At 42.9% G+C, this 22,182-nt stretch overlaps 1 protein-coding gene across 1 annotated transcript in view; it reads right to left on the bottom strand.

Moving 5' to 3' along the window:
- ADAMTS5 (ADAM metallopeptidase with thrombospondin type 1 motif 5) overlaps nucleotides 1-18,967 on the bottom strand; it is a 45,321-nt gene extending 26,354 nt beyond the window's left edge. Inside the window, exons 1-3 of the mRNA XM_082074485.1 lie at nucleotides 18,891-18,967; nucleotides 16,789-18,248; nucleotides 5,102-5,234 (exon numbers count right to left, since the gene is read on the bottom strand). Of these exons, the coding sequence (XP_081930611.1) occupies nucleotides 5,102-5,234; nucleotides 16,789-17,718 (1,063 nt within the window). The 5' untranslated portion in view covers nucleotides 17,719-18,248; nucleotides 18,891-18,967. The remainder of the gene's footprint in view (nucleotides 1-5,101; nucleotides 5,235-16,788; nucleotides 18,249-18,890) is intronic.
- Between the last annotated feature and the right edge of the window lie 3,215 nt (nucleotides 18,968-22,182).

The raw sequence follows: 22,182 nt of genomic DNA, 5'->3' as shown, positions 1-22,182 counted from the left end.
TGATGTCAGATGCCACAGAATGGTGGCATGGTGAAAAAGATTTTGTATGAAACACGTTGTTTTCTAGTTTTATCTTCTGTAGAGTTCCTTGATTTTAGGTGTTACACAGAATCGCTGTGGAGGAAGTTGTGATAACTTCACATAACTGTAGAAAACAACCCTGAGAGGAGACCTTGAAAAGCCATCTCGTGCATCCCTCCACCCTAGGGTAGGATCAACCTCCCTGAAGTCACAGCTGCCTTAGGCAGCCAGCTCCTGAGAACCTCCAGCAATGGAGAACCCACAGCCTCCCCAAGCGATTCATTCCTGCCCGTAACTGTCCTTCTGGTCAGATGATTTTGGCTAATGCTTAAAGTAAATCTCCCTTGCTGCAACTTGAGGCCATTACCCCTTGTGCTGTCCCAGGTGGACAAGGAGAACGATTTATTATGTAAATTTTCGCAATGATTTTTTTTTAATGTATTTGAAGTCGGCTTTTATGCCCTCCTTTGGCCTTCCCTTCTCTAAAGTCACATGTAAAAGATAAAAGAAAACTAATGATCAGAGGTTTAATTAATTCCATGTAGCAATTTTAAAGCTATATTCTAAAAATAAAATACTTGGAAAGAACTTCAGTAAACTGTATTACTCAGGAGGATAGAAGGAGTAATAGCATGCCAGTGTGGTTGCATAGCAGAGAAATACGAACTTTGCAAAAGGTCAAATGAACACTGAGCAAAAAGGCAGCACTTTATCTGTATCTTCTCTTAAAAAAAAAAAAGAAAAAAGAAAAAAAAAGAAAAGTTCTTCAAGATAAAAGGAAATAATAAAGATACATATAATTTAAGTGATTAGACCCATGTAACTCGCACTGAACTAAACTGGAACTTCGCCTGCCTAAAAACTGCAGGAAGGATGCTTTTGTATTTAAGGACTACATCAAAACTCAGGAGACAAGTTTAATTCTTGGCTTTGCTTTAAACTTCCTTTGTGATTTTGGGATATTGCCTATTGATAAAACAAGAAGTAGCTCCACTTATTTTCTCTTGAAGTCTTCTCATTTTGTTTTTGTACATGAGAAACCCTTTACGATGGTGGACTGTCGGTACTGAAGCAGAAACTTCTGACCATGACTGCATCACACAATGAAATACCAGGCTACTAAACAAGGAATTGTCATGTACTGGGTATATCCCATTCCAGGAGGTGTTAAACCTAACTTCAAATTGATGGACTGTGCCTGTTGGTGATGTTGGATCATTCCTATCTTCATGGGATACACAGGCTGGCTAATAATTCAACACTGTAAAAGCAACAAAATCTCCAACTCAAAAGTCCAGAGTATTAGAGTGAGAACCTAGCTATTTTGGTTTCCTGATAAGGGTTTTAATTGGGTTTTATAAGGGATTTATAAGGGATTTAATTGGTTTTAATAAGGGATATATGGGGAAGCAATATGCTAGTGCTGACCTATGAAAAACATTAAATAAATATCGAGACTATGAGCAATCACAAGTTCTTGAATGCTTTTCTCCAGATATATCTGTGAAGCAGGGAAGTGCATGAAACAAGGAATCATAATTTTTTTACAGACAACAGGCTGATGATAACAAAGACTTGGAAAATGTCTACATACCGTGCCTAAGCTAGCTCAGGTATTCGTGCAAAGCTATGGCTCGTACAAAGCATGGCTCATGGAGTTGCTTCAAGTCAAAGAAGCCATACATATGCCAGAACATGGAGCTGAACTGATGATTTCAGGCAAGAATGCATAAGTCCATTTTTGTGACAGCAAAGCTACTGCTGTTCAAACTGATAGCAGCACATCCCCTGCTAGAAAATAACGATGTATGGATTTACCATTAGTGGCTGGATGTCTGGACAGACTATGACTTAAAAATAACATTTATGCTATTAGCACTGCTTCACTTTATTCTGAGGAGAAACTGGATTATAATCTTCAAAGTTACAAGGTTTCCTCCTGTTTTTTTGGTTGCATTACCCTCACTCGCTGCATTTGACATTGGAGATAAATTATTCCTGATTTTCCTACATACAAGTAGGACAAGATTCAGGTCCTACCTTGTCAATCTTTAGATATGGATCTTCATCTCTGATTGTCAGCTAATCAGTTGTACTAAGAATTTGGTTGCATCTATTTTGTGCTCTCATTTACAGCTCTTTGGAGATTTTGCCTGTTATTGCTGCTCAGTCATACTCTCCTCAAAAACACTGGTCAAAATTCATCTATTTTATCTGAAAGAAATAAAATAAACATCTAACACATAATGCAGTAGAAACCCTGGCAACAGAAGCAGCAGGCTTTATTCTGTAGCAGGCTGCATTTTGGCTCCCTATGCACATATCCAACCTGAGGCCCTGGGCTGTGGATCGTCCTGTTTGGTTGAGCTGCAATTCCATTTATTTTGGTCACCTTCCAGAGAATGAATATGATCCTCAAAAATGCTCTTGGTTCCTTCAGAGAGGAAACAAGAGCATTCAGATCCCCTTGAAGTGAAAGTGAGGACACACAGCCATTCTCTGGACCAAGGCCATGTTAATGATGCTGCATCTGCTACACATGCACATACAGCAGGTTATTTAAAAAACTGCAGACGATGACTCTGATTCACTTAGTGGCTCACCTTGCTCTTCCTGCTGACAGAAAGGAGCATCTTCAGCTTAAAGCCCTTAGCATCCCCTCTGTCTTACAAGGCATTTCCTATGTTGCCAGGTGAATTCCACCAAGTAACTAAGCCGTTGTAAAATCAAAGCTACACCATAACCCACAGAACAGGGGGAAGTTTAAGACTTCTGAATTGTAAGAAGAAATTTGGTCTCCAAATAAAATAAAGCAAGGTTTTCCCCAAAGTGCTTAACTAAAGGGTATCCATGCCACACTTCTATTTTTCATCTTTTTTTTGACCTTTAATTTAATGTAAGTACTCAAGCAATTTTAGCTGTGTTTTCTTCCCAACTTCTCCCACTTTAGGCCACACACACAAAGATTATTCTGTGACTTGACACCCCTCCTTACTTTAAATCTTATGGTGAGAAGGAAAAAAGGATGTTATTTTAAAGAACCTCAAACTAGATTTTTTTTGTCCATTAGGCACTTATTTATCCATTTCAACTCATGCCTTTTTTACATTGAAAATTATAGGTTTTACAGATTCCTGTAAACGTCTAGGTATGAAAATGGCTCTTTTTCAAATATGTGCTTCTAGATTACTAAAAATAATTCATTTGTGTTTACATTTTCTTTGTGTGGAATTCAGAGTAATAATATGCATATTTACTGCTCATCGCTATCTTTATTGATCTATGTTCTTTCATTTTTGATCTCTCTAAATATGTATTTATTGTTGTTAAAATGTTATTTGAGACACATTACTCGCCTCTTCCCACACCAGATACATGAACACTGGCATCACAAGTAGGTCCCTCATCCAACCCTGCCAATGCCCACTAACCTTCACCAGTAAGCATCACTGCTGGATGCAAGAAGATAGAAGCAGTCCCTCCAGCAGACTGGCCTTTGAATGATGGGCTAAGTTTGCCAGTCTATCTACTTGTCCCAATTCTAGAACAGGTTCCTGACAGGTCATTAGCTTCACAGCATCCGGATTTGATGCCACTAAACTCATCTGACGTGAAGCTGCATTTGGTATATTGCTGTACTTATCTCCAAATGCTCTGAATTAGTGATTTCAGAGGACTTTTTCTTTATATATATATATATATATATATGTATGTATATAGAAAGCAGTTTTATATATATATATATATATATAAAGGGGATATTTATATATACACACACACACACATAAAGGGATCTTGGACTACGTGATCTCCAGACGTCCCTTCCAACTCCAAACATCCTGTAATTCTGTGATATTCTTGTTTATTAAAGTAAAATTTCTGGTCTGGGGACTCATTTTGTCACAACACTTTATGCTTTCCTGGAACACATAATCCCTCTCCAGCCACTTCTGATTTCCTTTCTTTGTGGCACCACAAGAGCAGTAGGGTTAAGTTCACTAATTGTTGAAGGGTCAGGTCACTGACCTGCCAGCTGCTTTTTCATTCTTGGTGACCTCTGGTTGCTAAGCCAGGTATATATAAGCCACACAACTGTTGGGTTCTACCTGCTAGCTACTTGAAAATTGAACTACTGCAATGATACTCCCAAAGCAAACTTTACTTTGGTTTGGCATGAGGTACAAGGCAATTCAAAAACTGGCTCTCTCTGAAGGTTCTCCCCTTCCTTGTTATTTCCTTCCAAGAATGTTAAAAAAAAAAAATGTTCTCCACTTTTAAATTGCTGTTCACCCAACAAAGCCCTCAGACCAAATATATTTCTAGTGAACACAGCTCACGAAATATTAGTAAATTAAAAATAAAGATGGTAGCAGTGTCTCTCAAGTAATACATCATGACAGACATAATGTCCCAGAATATGAACTTTCTTTTGTCAGTAATTCTGTCTTAAACCCTTCTGAAGGCTGTACCTAGGGCGCCTACATTAAATTGCTGTCCACTGAGGTGGACACAGAAACAAAGTTAAACAGATTTTTCACCAAACCTTTATCATCTAAATTCTACTTCACTTATTTCAGGATTCACATTAGTACCATATATTACCGTAAGGGTGGAATTTTTGTACACTCAGAAAAATATTAGAATCCTGTTTTTTTCCACAAACCCCTTTTCATCGTCCCAAGAAAAAGCTTCATAACAGCAGAGCATGCAAGTAGTTAAAAAAGGTGAGTTGTTTTCCACTCTTTATGCACTAAATGCATGCAAATTACAGTAGATGGGCCGAATGCTTTCTCAGGAGGGACACATCTTAACATCCTTGGACAGTAGCAGCAGCCTTTGAATTTTCACTTCAACTGCTGCTTAGAAACGACACTGTTAGAAAGGAAACACCTACTGTGCGCCTTCACTTGCCTTCTGATCCCTTATTAGTTAACCCTGAAGTGCATATGTATACAGCCTTAATCCCCAAGTGAGTAGCCGGACCAGGGGAAATCTGGAATTAATTGCCAAGTATTTTGGTTACTAATGCAGCTGTTACAAGTGTTTGATTTGGCAAGCGAACAGAAAAGGCACTGCATACCAATTTCGTGAGCCACTGTAAAAGCTGCATGGAGGCCATCATCTTCAATCACTGCACAGCTGCGCTCAGGAGAACATATGGTCCCAACGTCTGCCATTCCCAGAGTATCACATGAATGATGCCCACATAAATCCTGCCCAGGAAGGAAAAAGAAAAAAAAATCATTAAAATAAATTTTTACACCCATAAGGTAACAACAGGTTAAAGTCACGAGCCCTTTGCAAACAGCAGAGCCTGGATAACAACATCAATATAAGCTTCCATCTAAAGATGTCAATGCAGTAGAGTTAGTGGGAATATTTTCATTAATAGGATTTGTATATATTCTGTAATTAATCACTGTTATTTAAATTTGTATTTCTGTAATACATACAGAGGCTCAAACTTGCACTGAGTTAGGTACTCAAAATAAATGCTGTAGAAGTATTTCTTCAAACATCAAAATACAAGAAATACTCTATTTTCAGAAACTGAACCAAGGCACAGAGAGAAAGCTTCAGATTCCCAATCAGTCCTTGAACCAGAGATCACCTTTCTTTTCAAAAGGCAAGTCTTATACTCGCACTAAAAGAAATGACATTGTTATATATTAAACCTCATGTCACACATGTCAAGTAGTACCATGTTTAATGATGTATTTCCCAATACACCAAGTATTTAAGCAATTCTCATAGGTTGCTTAAAGAGTCAGTGATAAAATCCCTAGTCTTACTAGTGCAACAACTCTATCACATGCTTCCTACTTGTAGATATGAGGTGTTACCAAAACCCAAGCAGGTAGCATTAGGTTTTTCTTTCCATTCCAGGATCATAGTATTTTAATCATCAGCAATAACTTAACCCTGCTTCAGGAGAAGCACTGAAAAGAATAAGTCTGAATATACAAATTTATGTTTTTATGGTTGAGAAGGAAAAGTAGGTACCATTTCATTTGGAACACTCCTAGACATTCCATTGTGGTTTCAAAGCACGACAGTATTATCAAATGTTATTAACCAAATGATCAAAGAGTACCTTTTTTTCCCCCCTTCATTTTTAAGACTCTGTTCTTCCCTTGAGAGCTCCTTTTATAATGACTTTCTTTCATGAAAGCTTTCATAATTAATCCATCTGAATAACAGATATCCTGCATGAGGCTCCAGGTCAACAATATTCACTGACTATGACAGTTTCAAACTTAGGCAAACTCAAAACTGCACAGGAATCAAATGCCACTGAAGTCAAAGAAAACCACATTGAGTTCACAGATACTGTGACAGAGCATCTCTTTACATTTTTTTTCCCTCCAAGATGAAAGAAAACAATCTTCAAGCTAAAATTACAAGCTAAAATGGAGGAAGGATTTTGGGATCAGTCCTCTGGCTTCCAGGTATCTGAGAACTTTGGCAAGTGCACTCATGGTGCTACTTAATGTCAAGATTTAAGTGCTACAGTACCAATGAACAAAACAGTCTCACAAGAAGAGAAGGAATAAAGTTCAAAAGTACTTTGATTCTCGAATTTTCACAGGTATAATCCACAGTTTAAGAAAAACTTTAATTCTTTAGCAATGCAGATACAATGCAGAGAATTTCCTCTCTAACCCTACTGGCTACCAACCTTGACATCCAATTAGCTCCCCAGACTTTACTTCTGGCTCTGCATGGGTTTTGGAAAGGTACACTATAAAGATGCCCATTTTCAAGTATTTTAAAAGAAATCTATTTTTTTTCCCATTTTATTTAGACAAATAATATCATTTTCAGCATTTATGGACTAATGTTAGAAGAGGCCCTAAGTGAGGTCATGTTACTGTAGCATCTATCAGCTGGGACATATTCAACAAGGAAGATGCAATATGTAAACTTAGCACTTTACGTATCACTTCTGAATCTTGCTCTTTCAGTCTTGGTACATTTTACATAGAGTAAAATCTATGTAAATGTAAGTGGTTTACCTACAGCAGCATGAGTAACAAAACTCAGAAAAAATGCATGTGTATGGCACCAATAAAAATGCCTTTTCGTGGTGATATAATTGGTCTAAGTAAATGAGTGTAAGCTGTATAGGAAGTAAGGTACCTTTATACCAGTGCAATTTGAACTGAATCCACAGAAGCAGTTGAACTGACGTTCTTACACAAGTACCAAAAAGCACACAAATAAGACAGAAGGCAGCTTACTGGAGGTACTTTCAGGTTGGTAGTGCCAAGAGTACTGTGAAACACATTAATTCAGGCCCCGTCTTTGCATGCAGATTCTGTGTCATTTGGTCTTTTCTAGTATTTGGCTGTCATTATTACGTAGATGCTTACATCAGTACTGCTCCCAGTATGGGCACAATTATATCAGAACACAGATGTCTTACACCAATGCATGATTTATTTCCATTTACATATAAGAAGAAGCTATGCCAGTGATACGGCTATGGAGCTATACCAGTAGACGAAACCAGACCTCACAATGATTCTCCAGATATGATGACACAAGCATAATTAAAATAATACAATTTTTCTAAGCAGGCAATCTCATAAAATTCCTTATAGTTGCTTCTGATGAGAAGTGTGGAGTATGGAAAATGACGAAAGGGACATTAACCATAAGCAGCCCTGCTGACTCTTGGCTGGTTAGTAATCTCACCCTCAAAATTTCCAAAGCTATGCACAGAATTGCATAATGCCACCTTCATTAGACATCAAAAAAAAAAAATAGTTACGTACATACACAAGCACTAACAGACATAGCAATATTTGGTTACTTTTCATGTTACGTGTTACTGACATTTTACCACACTGCATGCCCGGCTTTTCCTCAGAACTCATCACTTAATCAAACCACTGTTCCTCCATTTCCATCATTTCCCAGAGTATGACACATATCCACAAATCTCAGCATCCCACTAATAACTTTCAAGGCAGTGTTCATCTGTGTAACAGTTGTCTAGACAAAACACAGCAGGCTTTGCACTTTCTTTATGAAACACCTTAACTTCAGGTCAGATAAACTGAATTTATTGAAGGGCTGTATTAGTTAATCATAGAATCACAGAACCATAGAATCTTAGAATCATCTTGGTTGGAAAAGACCTTTAAGATCATAGAGTCCAACCGTTAACCTAGCACTGCCAAGTCCACCTTGAAACCATGTCCCTAAGAACCTCAGTCACTTCCCTGGGCAGCCTGTTCCAATGCCTGACAACACTTTCCAGGAAGAAAAAATTCCTAATATTCAATCTAAACCTCCCTTGGCGCAACTTGAGGCCATTTCCACTCATCACTTGGTACTTGGGAGAAGAAACCAACACTCTCCATACTACAACCTCCTTTCAGGTAGTTGTAGAGAGCGATAAGGTCTCCCCTCAGCCTCCTTTTCTCCAGGCTCAACAGCCCCTGTTCACTCAGCCGCTCCTCATCAGACTTGTGCTCCAGACCCTTCACCAGCTTTGTTGAATGGTCACTCCTAGGAAATCCCACAGCAGAAATTACTCTGAAAATCACTTATCTGTAAAACTACCTAGCTCCTCCAGCACCCCATAGACTTCTGAAAAACAGCTGTCCTCAGATGGCATGGTCGCAACGGTCCCCATAAAGAAGAGAGGAGAGCACCACGCTGTGGTCAGAAAGCGGTGGGCAGGGATGGAGGAGAGCCCCGCTCCCTTCAGCCAGCTCCGTGACCACATCCGCGCTGAGCCAGGCGGCGTGGGGAGCCCTGCGGCCGCCCACCGCATCCCAGCTGGGCAGCACCAGAGGAGGCTTGTCAAGGACCTTGGGAACAGGGACAGGAAATATTTCCCAGCATCAGCTTCTGTGTGTGAAGCTGTTATTGGAGGGATGTCTATGGGTTGCCCGTCTGCCGGTAGAGCAGGGTGTGCGCTGGCTATGCTTTGAACAGGGAGCATGGGCTGAGCCTTCTGTTTTCCATTGCAGGCTGCAGTCCTCAGCGACTACGTGAGGATGCGTTTTGTCAGCTAATGCTGACATTGTCAGTAATCACTTAGGCAGATTAGTAAAGACTCAGCTCCTTTATGTTCTCAACTTATATCTCATTTATTCTTTGTTTCTCTTGCCTCTGCTTTATTTGAACTGTATTTCTATTCATAGCATCACAAAGTATATACTATGTACATAATTGAAGCCTATCAAGTGGCATCTCTGAGATAAATACTCTGAAAAGTTTGCTATTGGATCAACTCACCATTCTCTAGCTACGTGGTCCTTCCCAACAGCATGCTTTTGAGTGACATTATTGAAAACCACACCTGTTTATACTTCAGCTGATTTAAATCTTTATGGGAAAATTTCTTTTCACTTAAACACCTTGTAGCTGTACTGGCCATGGATTACTTGTTACCAGCATCAATAGCTATATTTTTAGTTTTCCTGGGCAGTGTTGGAAAGCAGTCTCAGACTTTTATGAAGTGAAGTTTCTGGGAATACATGAAAAGTTTTTATTTCCCTTGAAAATAATTTTTTATGTTAAAACAATCCCTGATGCAATGCAAAAAAAATCTATGTGGGTCTCCTCAACTTTTCATACTCCAGCTAAAGCACTAAGAAAGCAGGGACTCACATGATACTTCAAATGAGTTTCCAATGATTATTTCACTCTGGTGTGTGGCTTCTATTTAAAAAGTTAATTGCCTACTCATATCTGTCTACTCATTTGATTGTCTCCAAATAGTGGAAGAAGCTTTGAAGAATAAGTGTTTCTTGATATTTCTAAAGAAGGAATGGCCCTTGATCTGCGTTACAGTAGTTTCAAAACAGAAGAATGACTAGGAAATGCATTTGCTACACAGAAGGCAATAGATGTTAAGCTTTGGCAAAGGAGACTTAGGAAAACTGAGCTGTACATCATAAGACTAGTAGTTAATTAGACAGCTTATTAAAGGCCAAGTTTTCTTGGCATTTGTAAGTACATCAAGAGCAGCTGGCTGTTTGCCATGTATACATGGCATTGTTGTGAATGGAGATAACTGTCGTGGCTCCCTGCTGGAACAGTTAATTTATTTTACCTGACATTCTTTGATTTGTGAAGTAGGCTTAAAAACAAGAATAAACTATTTAGTGAAACATGATATTAGGTCAGACTCTGTGGACCAGATCCAAAACAGGATTTAAGCACCAATGTGGACGGTTTGGTGGAATGTAAGGGCAGAAGAACAAAATTGGCTCCCACGTCCTCTGGTCTTCGAGTTATCCAGCCTTCACAGGGCTTTGCAGTTTGTGACCTTACGGGCCCCGAAGTGCCACAGTTTTACAGTCCTGAGCAGCTTAGCACTTAGCTTATACTAAAGCTTGATTGGGGTTGAGATGCTTAATGTTTCTCAGTCTTTGCCCCTGAGGGAAGCCAAGCCTACAGAACTTCTGAGATCAGATGTACAAGAAACCAACGGGATTAGGCTTTCTCTCAGGTCCAGCTGCACGTAACTTTTAAAGAACAGCTAACAGCTTTTACATCTGTCCATGTTTGTTTGCTTGCTTTTCTGCTTTCTCTACAATAGCTCATCAGTTAAACCCTTTGCTCAATATGAAGGCGATTCAACTCCACATTCCTTTGAGGGATGAGGAGACTTTGAAGCACACTTCACACGAGAGTGCCCGGCGGTCTATGGTCTACATCAGACTAAGGTCTACAGCGAAGGTCTGTACGTGTCCCTACACGCAGGGAGGTGTGGCTCCTCTTGTTGCAACCCACGTGCCAAAGGTTTCCCCAGCCAGGCTGCAGTTCGTGCTTACAGGGCTTGGTTGAAGGGACCTCATTTTCGGTCCCTATTCCTCAGCCTGCTTCTGGATTTTACACTGAACAGTCCTTCGGTAAATTACAGAAACAGTTTTCTCTCCGTGCTCTGGGAACACGAGCCGCCTTGCTCTAAGCGGTGCGATCCAGTCAGCTGCCTCAGGTCACGATTTCTCTCCTTCTCACCATATGAATCTTGAATTACTTGCTAAACAGTGACATAGCTTTGGTCAGAGGGGTGGAAAGTTTCCTTAACACCTGGAACAGCTTACAATCTACCGGTTAAGGACCTCTCCTGGGAGGTGTGCGATACAAACCTAAAATCCTTCAAGCAGAGGAAGGAATTAAATACGACTTTCCGACTTCCTGCAGCAGCGTTCCCACCTCAGGCCTGTAAAGGGAGGTATTTGGGATGGTATTCAGGACCCACACATCCACCCTCCCCTACCCCGCTCTGCAAGGTGGGTGAAAGTTTATTAATGTCACAAAAACGCAGGATGGCACATGTGGAGGAAAGTAAGGTTTCACCCAAACGGAAAGTATTACAGATATCACCTAAGGAGCACAGGACCTGAGAAAACTGAAAAGAAGGGCTAGCTGCTGAACAAAGTAATTGGGAATCATCTATTTTACCCCTCAGCTGACACTTAAAGGAGAGACTTTACAAGCCAAAATGGTGGAGCATTGCCCTGGAGGAAGCCTGCTCTGAAAAGTCCTCTTCCTGAGGCACTGGTGGGACTCGCTCATAGGGATGTCCACCTTACGGCAGCAGGGTCAGGGCCTGGCCATCGGTGTGAAGCGAGGAAGGACTCCCATCAGACTCACAGGGATACTGCTTCGACCTCCCATGGTCGTATTTTGAGAGGAAAGACTGATGTCCAGTTACCTTTTGAGGAAAATAGGAGTGGTGATATCTCTCATCCTGACCAAAATAAAAATCATGTATTTTCCTTAAAACCTGAGGTCATCTTCTTTTGAGGTTAATATGCTAAATTCAGGACTGAGTTTTGGGCATTTGAATCTCAAATGCACAGAGTTGTCTTTCTGAATTCTAGATAAGGTGAAAATGAAGAAAAAACAATGTATGGGTGATGTCCTGTTGGGCTAACTTCAGCACATGCATGCTACATTTTCTCCTTCAGAAACCACCTCCTCCCCAAAGCGTATATTTAGGCATGTTCTCACTCTGCCCTTGCATCGTGTGGGACCCCTAACCATTCGTCATCTCAGGATGTTCTTCAACAAAGTGTTAGAAGTAGAGTCTAAAGTAGATTAAGCTTTTACCTTCTGGATGTACAGATTAACAATTTTTTTTCCCTAAAGTATATAAAGAAAAAAATGCAGCAGCATTATGTAAGCCACAGATTATTTAAAAATATTGATAAAATATGCATAAAGCTTTGGACTCTACATGTTGAGGGGAATGGCAAACAAAGTTTCAGTTATGAAACTGGTGACTGGTGAGCAAGGCAAAATATGTGATTTAACTTGCCTAATCCATACTTCCTCTGTGAGGCAACTCCACACCATCTCTGTAGATTAGTGTGAATCATGCTACTTCTCCCACACAAATTATGTCCCACTTTATTTTCCCCAGGGACATTATCTAAATGTATTAGCTTTGCAACAAAATTGGTGAAAACATTATGAAACTGTCAGACACATCACATTATAATTTGTGCAAAGTAATAATAATAAACATTAGTGAAATATATTCTATTGACCATTGGTACGGTGACCTGTTTTACTAATATGGTATAATAATTGTGGGAAGACGATAATCTAGAAAAGAAAAAAAGAAGAAAGAACAAGAGCCAAAGAAAGCATGTGCTCCATGCAATGAAATTATCATCTATAGAGCTGAGATAATCCAAAGCTTGCTGTTAAATTTCAAAAGAATTGTCAGATTGACAATTAAACTTTATCACACACACAAGGCCCATATAATTACTATGTAGACAAAGGCAGGAGAGTGGCCTTTGGCTCTACTATGAACTTTTTGTTAGAGCCAGGCACGATGGTGCTATCACAGATGATGCTAACAAGCACTTAGGGAAGTATTTTTTCTTGCTCTTGTTGCCTGTATCTACTGTGAGAACTATCTATTTTAATTTTCACATGATTCAGAATTGGGGGAAAGGAAAGGAAGAGAACTGGATTTTGTCCAAATGCATTCAATAGTTCACTTGAAATTTAACTAAGGGTCACTAATGAAACAGACTGGATGAATACTAGAGGATAATTGCAGAGCAGGCTAGACCTTAGAAAAGAACAGTCTGAGTTCAAGTGCAGTTTGCAAGGCATGCCTAATATGTTTTTCTACTGAGTCAGATGATCAGACAACTATTTTCATGCACCCATAAAAACCTGAAGACTGAAGATAACCTGCTTCCAGCTTCCGAGAGCTGTTCACAATGAAAAAGCCTGAGAAAACTAAATTCTAAACTTGTTGTTGACTTCACTGACATCAAGAACAAAGCCAGCTAATCTCCAGGAGAAGAGGGCTTTACAAGTTCTCCTTCCTTCCCATCACACAGTCACTCCTCTACCACTGCACAGGGCAGAGGACTCACCTGGCCACCAGATTATCAAATCCTTGCATCACCATATTCCATGGAGGATGCCTGTGGCCCAAAAATTCAAAGCTGCTGTCAAGGACTCAACCACAAAGTAGCTGAACAGCAGGAGGACTCATGTACTCTCTAAGGTTGTTAAGGCCAAACTACCTTAATGAGAGCTCTCACAGGACTGATTAGCAAATTATCAGCTTTTGGTATTGACAAATCAGACCTCTGTCAGGCCATCATGGGTCAAAGCAACACACTAAGACCACTGGGGAAATATACTTATTAGATTTTGGGAATTTAGATAATCATTAAGGAACCCAACTATGTTTCTGCAGTATTTTGTACTAGATAATTTCTGGGTCCATTGAGGGTTGAAAATAATGACCAGACACATCATTGTAGTTTTCCTTGCAGTTACAGGGTAAACGGACTCACTGCAGCTAATGGATAGTTACATGGTTCTTGCCACCACTGATAAGCAACATAGAGCCTTAAAATAGTTTTAACACCAGCTGTCTGTGACCTGAACCGATGTTCATATTTATTTACTATTTACTATCTGCAGCATGATTGCTTTAAAGCCTTATCAAAGTAAATACAGATTATGACCAAAGTGAGTGAATGTTTTAATCCAGAACCAGTAAATCTCCTAAAAATCTTTTTGTGTGGAAAGTACTTCCTAGTATTAATGATGATGATAATAATTTGAACTGCCTTTACTGATTTTATTATAAGGGAGAGCTGCCAGCACACTCTTAGTCTATGAATGGCTATTAATTTATCTTTAAACAAGTAATGATAACAGAAGAGGAGGAAGCAATGGTGCTGAATTCTGACATGATTATTCTTTTATAAGGAACTTGAATAAAGCTACTATCTCTTCAGAGATCCTCTATTGGTGTCAAAAATATCATCCAAGCAAATGACACTCCAGAATTAAAATAATTATTCTCTTGTATGGCAACAGGCATACATAGTTTAGATTCTAGCTACACATAAACAGTTACATACATCTGAGGACATGCGTTCAACTGACAAACGATTTGCAAATATTGTTCTGTTGACACAGAGACACAAAGTTCAAGGTGGCTTCAGTTAGTAAACAAAGACGGAAAATGTACCTCATACGTTTACCCCATGCCTAAAAAACAAGCCATTAAGAAGACATCTGGATGTTCAAAAATTAGCATGACGGTATTCAGAGCCCATCAAAACATGCAGCCATGGCTTGGCGTCTAGTAGCTAAGCAACGTACTTCATACATTCAAAACATAGTTGTAAAAGTTGGATCCTCCTGCCAATTGCTGCCACTCTCACTGAAAAGCTAAACTGGAAAAAATCTCTCTTTAGTTCAAAGCAGGGCTGTTTTTTACGGGAAACATCTCTACTGCTTTTTCATCCTTTAACCCTTCTCGTGTTTACATTCCATGAGGAGCAAACAGATTCATGTTGACATTTCAAGCATAAGCATATAAAAATCATGTGGACTCAGACACACACCCTGCAAAGAACATCATGAACACATGTAGCAAGACTCTACAGTCTTGTTCTTATTGAGTCAAATACTGAAATGCAATGCCAAACACTGTGCATGTGCACATAGCAAATCATTAAAGCAGATTAAGTTATACTGAATTCCACTGAGGAGCTAATCCCATACTTAAACGTGTTAAAATGTAAACCAAGAAAACAGAAGCCTGTGCTTTTTTCTTGCAAAGCGTTTACATCCTTAAGTAACAGTTCAAGCAATATTTGCACCTTAAGAGTGGAAAGAGACCACAAGAACGGTGACATCTTGTTTAGTTTAGGTTCTAAATACATCCAAAAGAAGTAACTATGCATGGAAGATACATTGCTCAGGAGTCTTTGAAAGCAGATTACTGATTAGCAGCACACTCTTGTTCTGGCAGGAGGGCATCCATGCAAGGAATTACAGATAAGCATCTGTAAAGCAAGTGCACTTTAAATGCACATCCTATCTCAATCCAAACTATCTTAATAATTGATGTTAAGATTCACCGTCTGCCACCCTAAGAGTTTCCGAACTGTAATAAATCCCAGGAAAATAAATGGGAATACTGGCAGAGAAAACCACTCTTCAGTGAAAAGTCAAGAATTCTGGGCCAGGCTTAATTAATAAGCCATTAGAAAGGATGTTTATAGAAAAAAGCAAGACCAGCCTAGGTAGCCTGCTTTCATTCAGATTATAAGGATAAAAAAATGAAAGCTTGCAAATTGGACTGATGTGCTTTAAAATGTTAAAAAAAAGGCTCCTGCTGTACAAGTGATGCCTGACTGACACAGAACCTAATGTTTCAACTATTTACAGCTATAAAAGCAAGCCAGACGCTTTTTTCCCCCAATCTGGAGCAACTCCTTCCACAAACCATCCAAAGCATCCTTTTTGGCAGGCTCTTACGATGCAGAAAAGCAGGAGAACTCAAACGAACGGAAAGTCAGGCAGTTATTTTTTTCGTACTTGGGGAAGGGAAAAAAAGAAAACACCAAACCCAAACCGCTGAAGGGATATTCTTACAGAAGAACTTCATTGCATAAACTCGGCCACATGTCTACTAGAGCAATGTCCCTTAACGACCTCTGGCAATGCAATTAATTAACAACCAAGCAAGGAGCAAGGCACAGCTCTGCATGAGTAAGACCGGCTGGATCCGACCCACAGTTGACCCATTCTTCACTTGGGGAACGAGAAAAAGACTGCATCTCCTTACCACCAGCCCAACTCACTCAACTTCAGCTCTGTTTACCTGTGGTTTGCATTTACGTCCTACCCTTGAACCACAAGCGCTACCAGCTTCCAGTGTGGTGGAGCTGTTCTTGCTGGAAATAGCATCCCCATGCACTCAACAAGGAAGCTGCGCATACTTTTAAGGTGTTCTCCACCATTCTCCCTAGCAGGTTTGTTTGGAGGCTAATTTATGTTAGGGAGTGCTATCAGCCCTTTGCCTGGATCACCTTCTCAGAGAGAAAGAGAGGGGCTGTGTGTGAAGCATCTCACTGGGAAAGATGGAACAACATTGTCTCCCAAACAGAGATAAGTTATGTGACCTCAGCCAAGTCCCCCAAGAAGGCAAACTACCACCCCTCCATGCTGGCATGAGTCCCAGCACGGCACTGGCACCGTACCCACAGTGGGGATGACCTTGCAGGGGAGTGGGCATGCATAAACGCAGACACGATCTGTTGGGTTTTCAGCCCCTCTTCCATTCCCGGCAGCTGTGTGCGTGGGTGCTGGTCCCTAAGATGCAGTGCAACCTGACAGAAAGGCCGAAGGCATGAGTTGGGAGGCGACCCCCGGGCAAAGCCAGGCTGGAGAGGTGCCCAGTCACCCCACGACACATTGTTCAAGGGACACCAAGTCACCATCGGTCAGGGTGATGCCTACCTCACGGGTGAAAAGGATGGCAGCATCATAGTGCTCATCGTGGTCATCGTCGAGGCGGTTGTGCTGGTGCTGCCACTTGCAGAAGTTCTTGAGAGTGGTGGCAGCGTTCCTGTTGACTTCCAGGCCTTTCTCCTTCTCGCCCAGGGCCACCACCTTCACCACAGCCAGGCGGACGTGGTTCTCCAGGCTGGCGTGGGCGTACAGCCGGGAGGCGATGGAGGACAAGGTGAGCAGGTAGTGCTGCAGCCCCTTCCCGTACTTGCGCACCATGGAGGCGTCGGCCACCAGCAGCAGCTCCACCTGCCGGGCCCGGGAGACGGAGCGACGCCGCCGCCTCCGCCGGCGATCCACTGCCGCCGCCGCCGCCGCCGGGTCGCGGGTCTCGCAGCTGGTGCGGGCCGGCAGCGTCTCGAAGCTGAAGCGCTCCCTGCGGAAGAGGTGCGGGACGCGGGCCGGGCCCTCCCCGTAGATCCGCGGGCCGGCCGCCTCCCCGCCGCGCCGTGCCGGCCTGACGGTGTAGCGGGAGCGACCCACGGCGAAGAAGCCGTCGAGGCCGCCGCAGAGGTTGAAGACGGCCAGGGAGCGCGGGCTGCCGTCCACCGTGCCGCGGTAGTAGCAGCGCGGCGGCCCGCCGGCCCGCGGCGCCCGCGCCCCCACCGCCTCGTCCCGCTCCAGGTCGAGGAGGAAGCGCTGGCCCCCGGCGTACAGAACGTAGCCCGCCTTGCCGCCCCCCGCGTAGGTCGGGTCGAGGCGCCGCACGACGCCGCTGGCCCCGCGGGGCGGCCCGGGGGGAGGGCCGGGCCGGGGCCGGGGCGGCGGGGAGGCTGCAGCGGGGGGCGGCGGCGCTCCGTCGTCGGCAGGTGCCGGCGGCTGGGCCAGGGCGAGGTGCAGCTTGGCGACCAGCAGCAGGGAGAGCAGCCTGAGGAGCATGCTCGCCTCGCCTTCAGGAGCGGCCACAGTGGTGGTGATAATTAATAGTAGTGATAATAAGAGTTGGGGAGCCGGGGGGCGGGGGGATGGAAAGAGCCGGTCGGCGGAGTGCGGCTACGTAGGAAGGAGAAGGGGGAAGGAGGTGGGAAAAGAAGAAAAAAAAAGAAAAAGAAAGTTCTCCGTCCCAAACTCAAGTGTGAGTGGGAGAGAAAAAAATGTCAACAAAAGCCGCTCGGGTGTGAACTTTGTGTTTCTCTGCAAGGAAGAGCCGGGAGCACATGGAAGGAGAGAGAGAGGCAAAAAATCCCAAATCACTGCTGCTCGGGAGGCAAGGGGGTGGAGGGGGAGAGAGCAAAAGGAGGAGAGGAGGCTCGGACCCGGCAAGTAGAGAAGTTTGAGCACTTCCCACTTCTCTTCCACTTCTCTGTTGCAGTCACCGGATCATCATCAGCAGCAGCGGCAGGGTGCAGGTCTGCTGCGACTCGGCACTTTCTCGGACACCGGTGGGCTCCCTTTCCTTCTTTTGCCCCCTTTTGTTTTGAAGAGAAGGAGGAGAAGGGGAGAGAAGAAATTCAGGCACCAAAACCCGCCTCGATCGTCTCCGGTGAGATGGTTAAAAAGAAAAAAAAAGGAAAATAAAAAGGAAAAAAAAAAAACTCAAGAAGCGGCAAGCGTCCCAGATTTTTGTGAAAGCCCCCTCCCTGTATCTTTTCTGTTGTTGTTGTTGTTATCCCCAGTCTGTCGATGTGAACAAGAGGAGAAGAGAGAGAAATGTGAAGATGAGAGGAGGTGGAACAATGAATTTATAGCGGAATGCCATCCTGCAATGGCAATTTCAACAATTCGTCACTGCAGGCTGCCTCTTAAAGGGAGAGCTTCAAAACCACCACTCCCACACTTCCTTCTCATTTAATCAGACAGAGGGAGAAACTTGAGGGGAGGGGGAAAAAGGAGAGGGGGCGGCGGGGGGAGGAGAAAAGGAGGGAGAGAGAGCGGGAGAGAGGGAGGCAGGAGAGTGGAAGAGAGGGAGGAAGCCGGGGAGGGGAGAGGGACCGGGAGTAAAAATGTTTGTCTATGAAAAACCCAAGATTTCCCTTAAACCGCTTAAAGCCACAGAGTAACCCGGCGGTTGAGGTGTCATCGCTGGCCGGGGACGGTGAAGCTGCGCTTACCTCGCGTCCTGCCCGCTTCCCCCTCTCTCCTGCCCGGCGCTGCCCTTCATTTTGCGGTGTTCAGCGGAGGAGGCAGGTTTGCGCTTGGCTTTCGGAGGGAAAGGGGAGCGGCCGCGGCTTTTCCGAGAGTGCCGGTGATGCTGAGCGCCCAGGGGCAGCGGGAGGGTGGGACGCGCCCCCGCCGCGGCCCCCGCCGTCCCGGCCGAGGGGACGTGGCTCGTCCCTTGCCCCTGCACCTTTCTGGGGTCAGCGGCAGCACCAAACTTCCTCCCTTTGTCTGGGCGGCCGCGGCTCGTTTGCACCCAGCCTGTCATTAAGTCTCGGCAAGCTGTCATCTCGTTTGGGCAGACTGTGATTTCCCCCGAGCCCCCGAGGACGAGGGCGGGCGGGAAGAGTTAATGCTTGCTTTGACCTTTTGAATGACTTCAGATACTTAGATCATCTCCTTGCTGACTGACACACACATCCACTCACCCTGTCCCCTCATCTTCCTTCCCACTCTTCGTGCTCCGCCGGGGACACCACAGAGGGCACATGTCTGCATTTACTTTTTCATCTGCCCTTTCCACCTTAACGCTGACCGGAGAGCAAGAGGAGATTGGCAAGCAGCTCACTCTCTGCCGAGATCAAGGGCTGGAAGGCAGCCTGGGCTCTGGGAAAGTGAGGGGAGCGGGACCCCAGAGGAGTCCAACTCTGCTGGCTTCTCCCCTGCAGAGATGTGGGACCCAGCATCGCCAGGTGCCGTCTCTTGGACCAGGTCAAACACGGACACATGGGACACAAGTGCTTGTTGTCGTGCATATCCTCTCCACGTCCCAAGATGGGTGCCAGGAACAGGTAATCTCTGGCTGCAGGACTCCAAAGGGGATGCAGCTCTCCCATTTCATCATAGCCTGCAAACAGCATCTCAGCCCAACCACTCTGTCTGCAATGGAGTGATGTGCACATCTGTCATACTTGGCAGGATCAGGACCGTGGTGGTCGGCTGCACAGAGAAGGGCAGACCATCATCTACCTCCGTAGCTTCCAGAGGCCGCTATGGGAGTCTAACAATTCTGTAAAGAAAGGGTTAACTAATGCCACAAACATTTCAAAACTTAATATTCCCATGTAAATTATTACATTAACATAACCCTGAGGTTATGCTTATTAAATATTTAACGCACCAAAGCTTTGCAGGTGTTCTTTTTTCTTTTTCCATTTTTCCGGAAATGGTGATACCCGTGAACAAAAGTTCATTTCTCAACCTCCTGGTATTTCTTTTTCTACATTTCAGTATTTTATCAGCACCAAAAATCCTTGACTGGAATCAGTAAGTTCCAAAATTAAGAGTTATATATCTGGAAGGTCACATGACATTTTTTGGGCATTGGTCCAGGACTATTAAACAATTTAAAATTTAAGCATTTTCTCAGTTACTTTAAACTAGTTATAAAGTTAAGATAGTAAGAAAAAAAATTAAAGGAAGGGACAGAGATGAAGAAGGCATATTTTGATTAAAAAAATAAGCTGTAATCTGTCTCCCACATTTTCTTGAATGGCTTTTATTTTTCATTTGAGCCTAGCGAATATCTGTTCAGCACCAATAATATTTGTATTGACTTCACTGGGACCTGGTCAAGCCCTGGATTTGCATATATGTCATATATGTCAAGGCCCAGATACGTCTTGGAGAGGTGCTAAAGATGAGATCTGGGATAAGGAATGTAGTTTGGATAACAACCTTAGAAACTCTCATTAAAAAAGTGTCAGTTTGTCAATCAAAAGGCATATGATACACAGGAGGCTAGTGTAATGTTCTCCCATGCTACAGCATCACTCCAACAGTCCAGCCATATAGCCTAGGAAAAGCAGGAATGCTTAGAAGGGTTAGTGGTAATTAAATGGTTCAGCCAAGTGCTTGTCTCTTGTGTTGTCTTTGATTTCCCAAATGACAGGAAAAGTTGGCTAAGCTTCCACAATGCCCTGTTTCATCAAGCAAGGATCTAGGCTCTCCAGGAAGGTACAAATTAGTCCATGCAGATTACCCAATAGATTATGAGGTCTTTCCTATTTGCATTTCAAAACTGTAATAACTCAGCAGTGCAAGAATGGAAAGAAAGGTCAGTCATGCTTCATACAACAAGAGGAACCCTCTTCCCATCTCAGAGTCTCAAAGTGTAAGAATAAATCGCTTAAATAAATTGTCTTCTTTTTCCTCCCAGTTTTGCCCTCTTACCCTCTTTTTACAGTTACAACATTGCCTTTAAACAAGAAAACCTGTTAGCTTGTCCCAAGTTGTGGGTGACACTAAATCCTTGTCAAACAGTCCTGACCTGGAAATCTCAAAGCTGACCTTTCCCAACTGAGAAACAGAGAAACACAAATCTTCAATTAGCTTTAAGGCACAACACAAATTCTGTGCACTTTGGACCAAATTCAATCCTGATGTAAAAAGACATGGTGCTCTTTTGGTCTCTGGGAGTTGCAATCTGCTGTCATTGGAGCTGTTTTTCACCTCCTGGGTTTGTCCATGACACAGTTTAGGATCCTTTGAGTAACAGTCTCGGTAGCTGGGGATTTCTGATTATATAGTATTTAAGCCACATAAGAAATATTGCTCTAAGCATTATAAACACTTACATGAAGCAAGAGCTTGAGACAAATGGCAATACTGACAAAGTTGCTAATCATTTTATCCACGTCCTTCAAACTGTCTTGTAGAAGGGTCTTGTTTCATATTACCTCTTTTTCAGTTTTCAGTCACATTATTAGGGGTAGAAAACCTTGAATCCAAGGTGTCAATGAATCAGTCCTGTGTCTGCCTACAGCCCCTTGACAGTAGTCAAGGCCTACCAGAGATGTGCTGCCCAACACCACCTGTTTTTAAGATTATCTCTTTCTCCTTGGGAATTAAAACAAAAATTCTGTTCAGCTTTTATTGTTCTGGTGTTAAGGTGTCTGACATTTAATATGTTATTACATAGGGGACATAGCAATTACTATGGGATATATTAATTTTTTTTCTGTAAAATTATAGGAAGATCCAATCAAACCCAAGAAAATTGCCTGCTCAACATATTCTAAGGTAATATCAACCAAAGAGCGTTTGATAAACTTGTGATCAGCACAGGTCTATAGATGGGAACCGGACCCAGGTTTGTGTAAGTTCCTATCCAATAATCTGCCTGTAGCAATATGCTTCTTAACATGGGTCAGCTTTTTCCTCCTGGGAATTGAAAGCCTCCGTTAACTTGATGGGACATTATTAATATGCATATCAGCAAGAACAAGTTTGCCTGCAGCAGGAGGC

This window comes from Streptopelia decaocto, assembly GCF_964273445.1.
Source record: "Streptopelia decaocto genome assembly, chromosome: 1".
In the NCBI taxonomy this organism is placed as follows: Eukaryota; Metazoa; Chordata; class Aves; order Columbiformes; family Columbidae; genus Streptopelia; species Streptopelia decaocto.
This window is presented reverse-complemented; position numbering and strand designations above follow the sequence as displayed.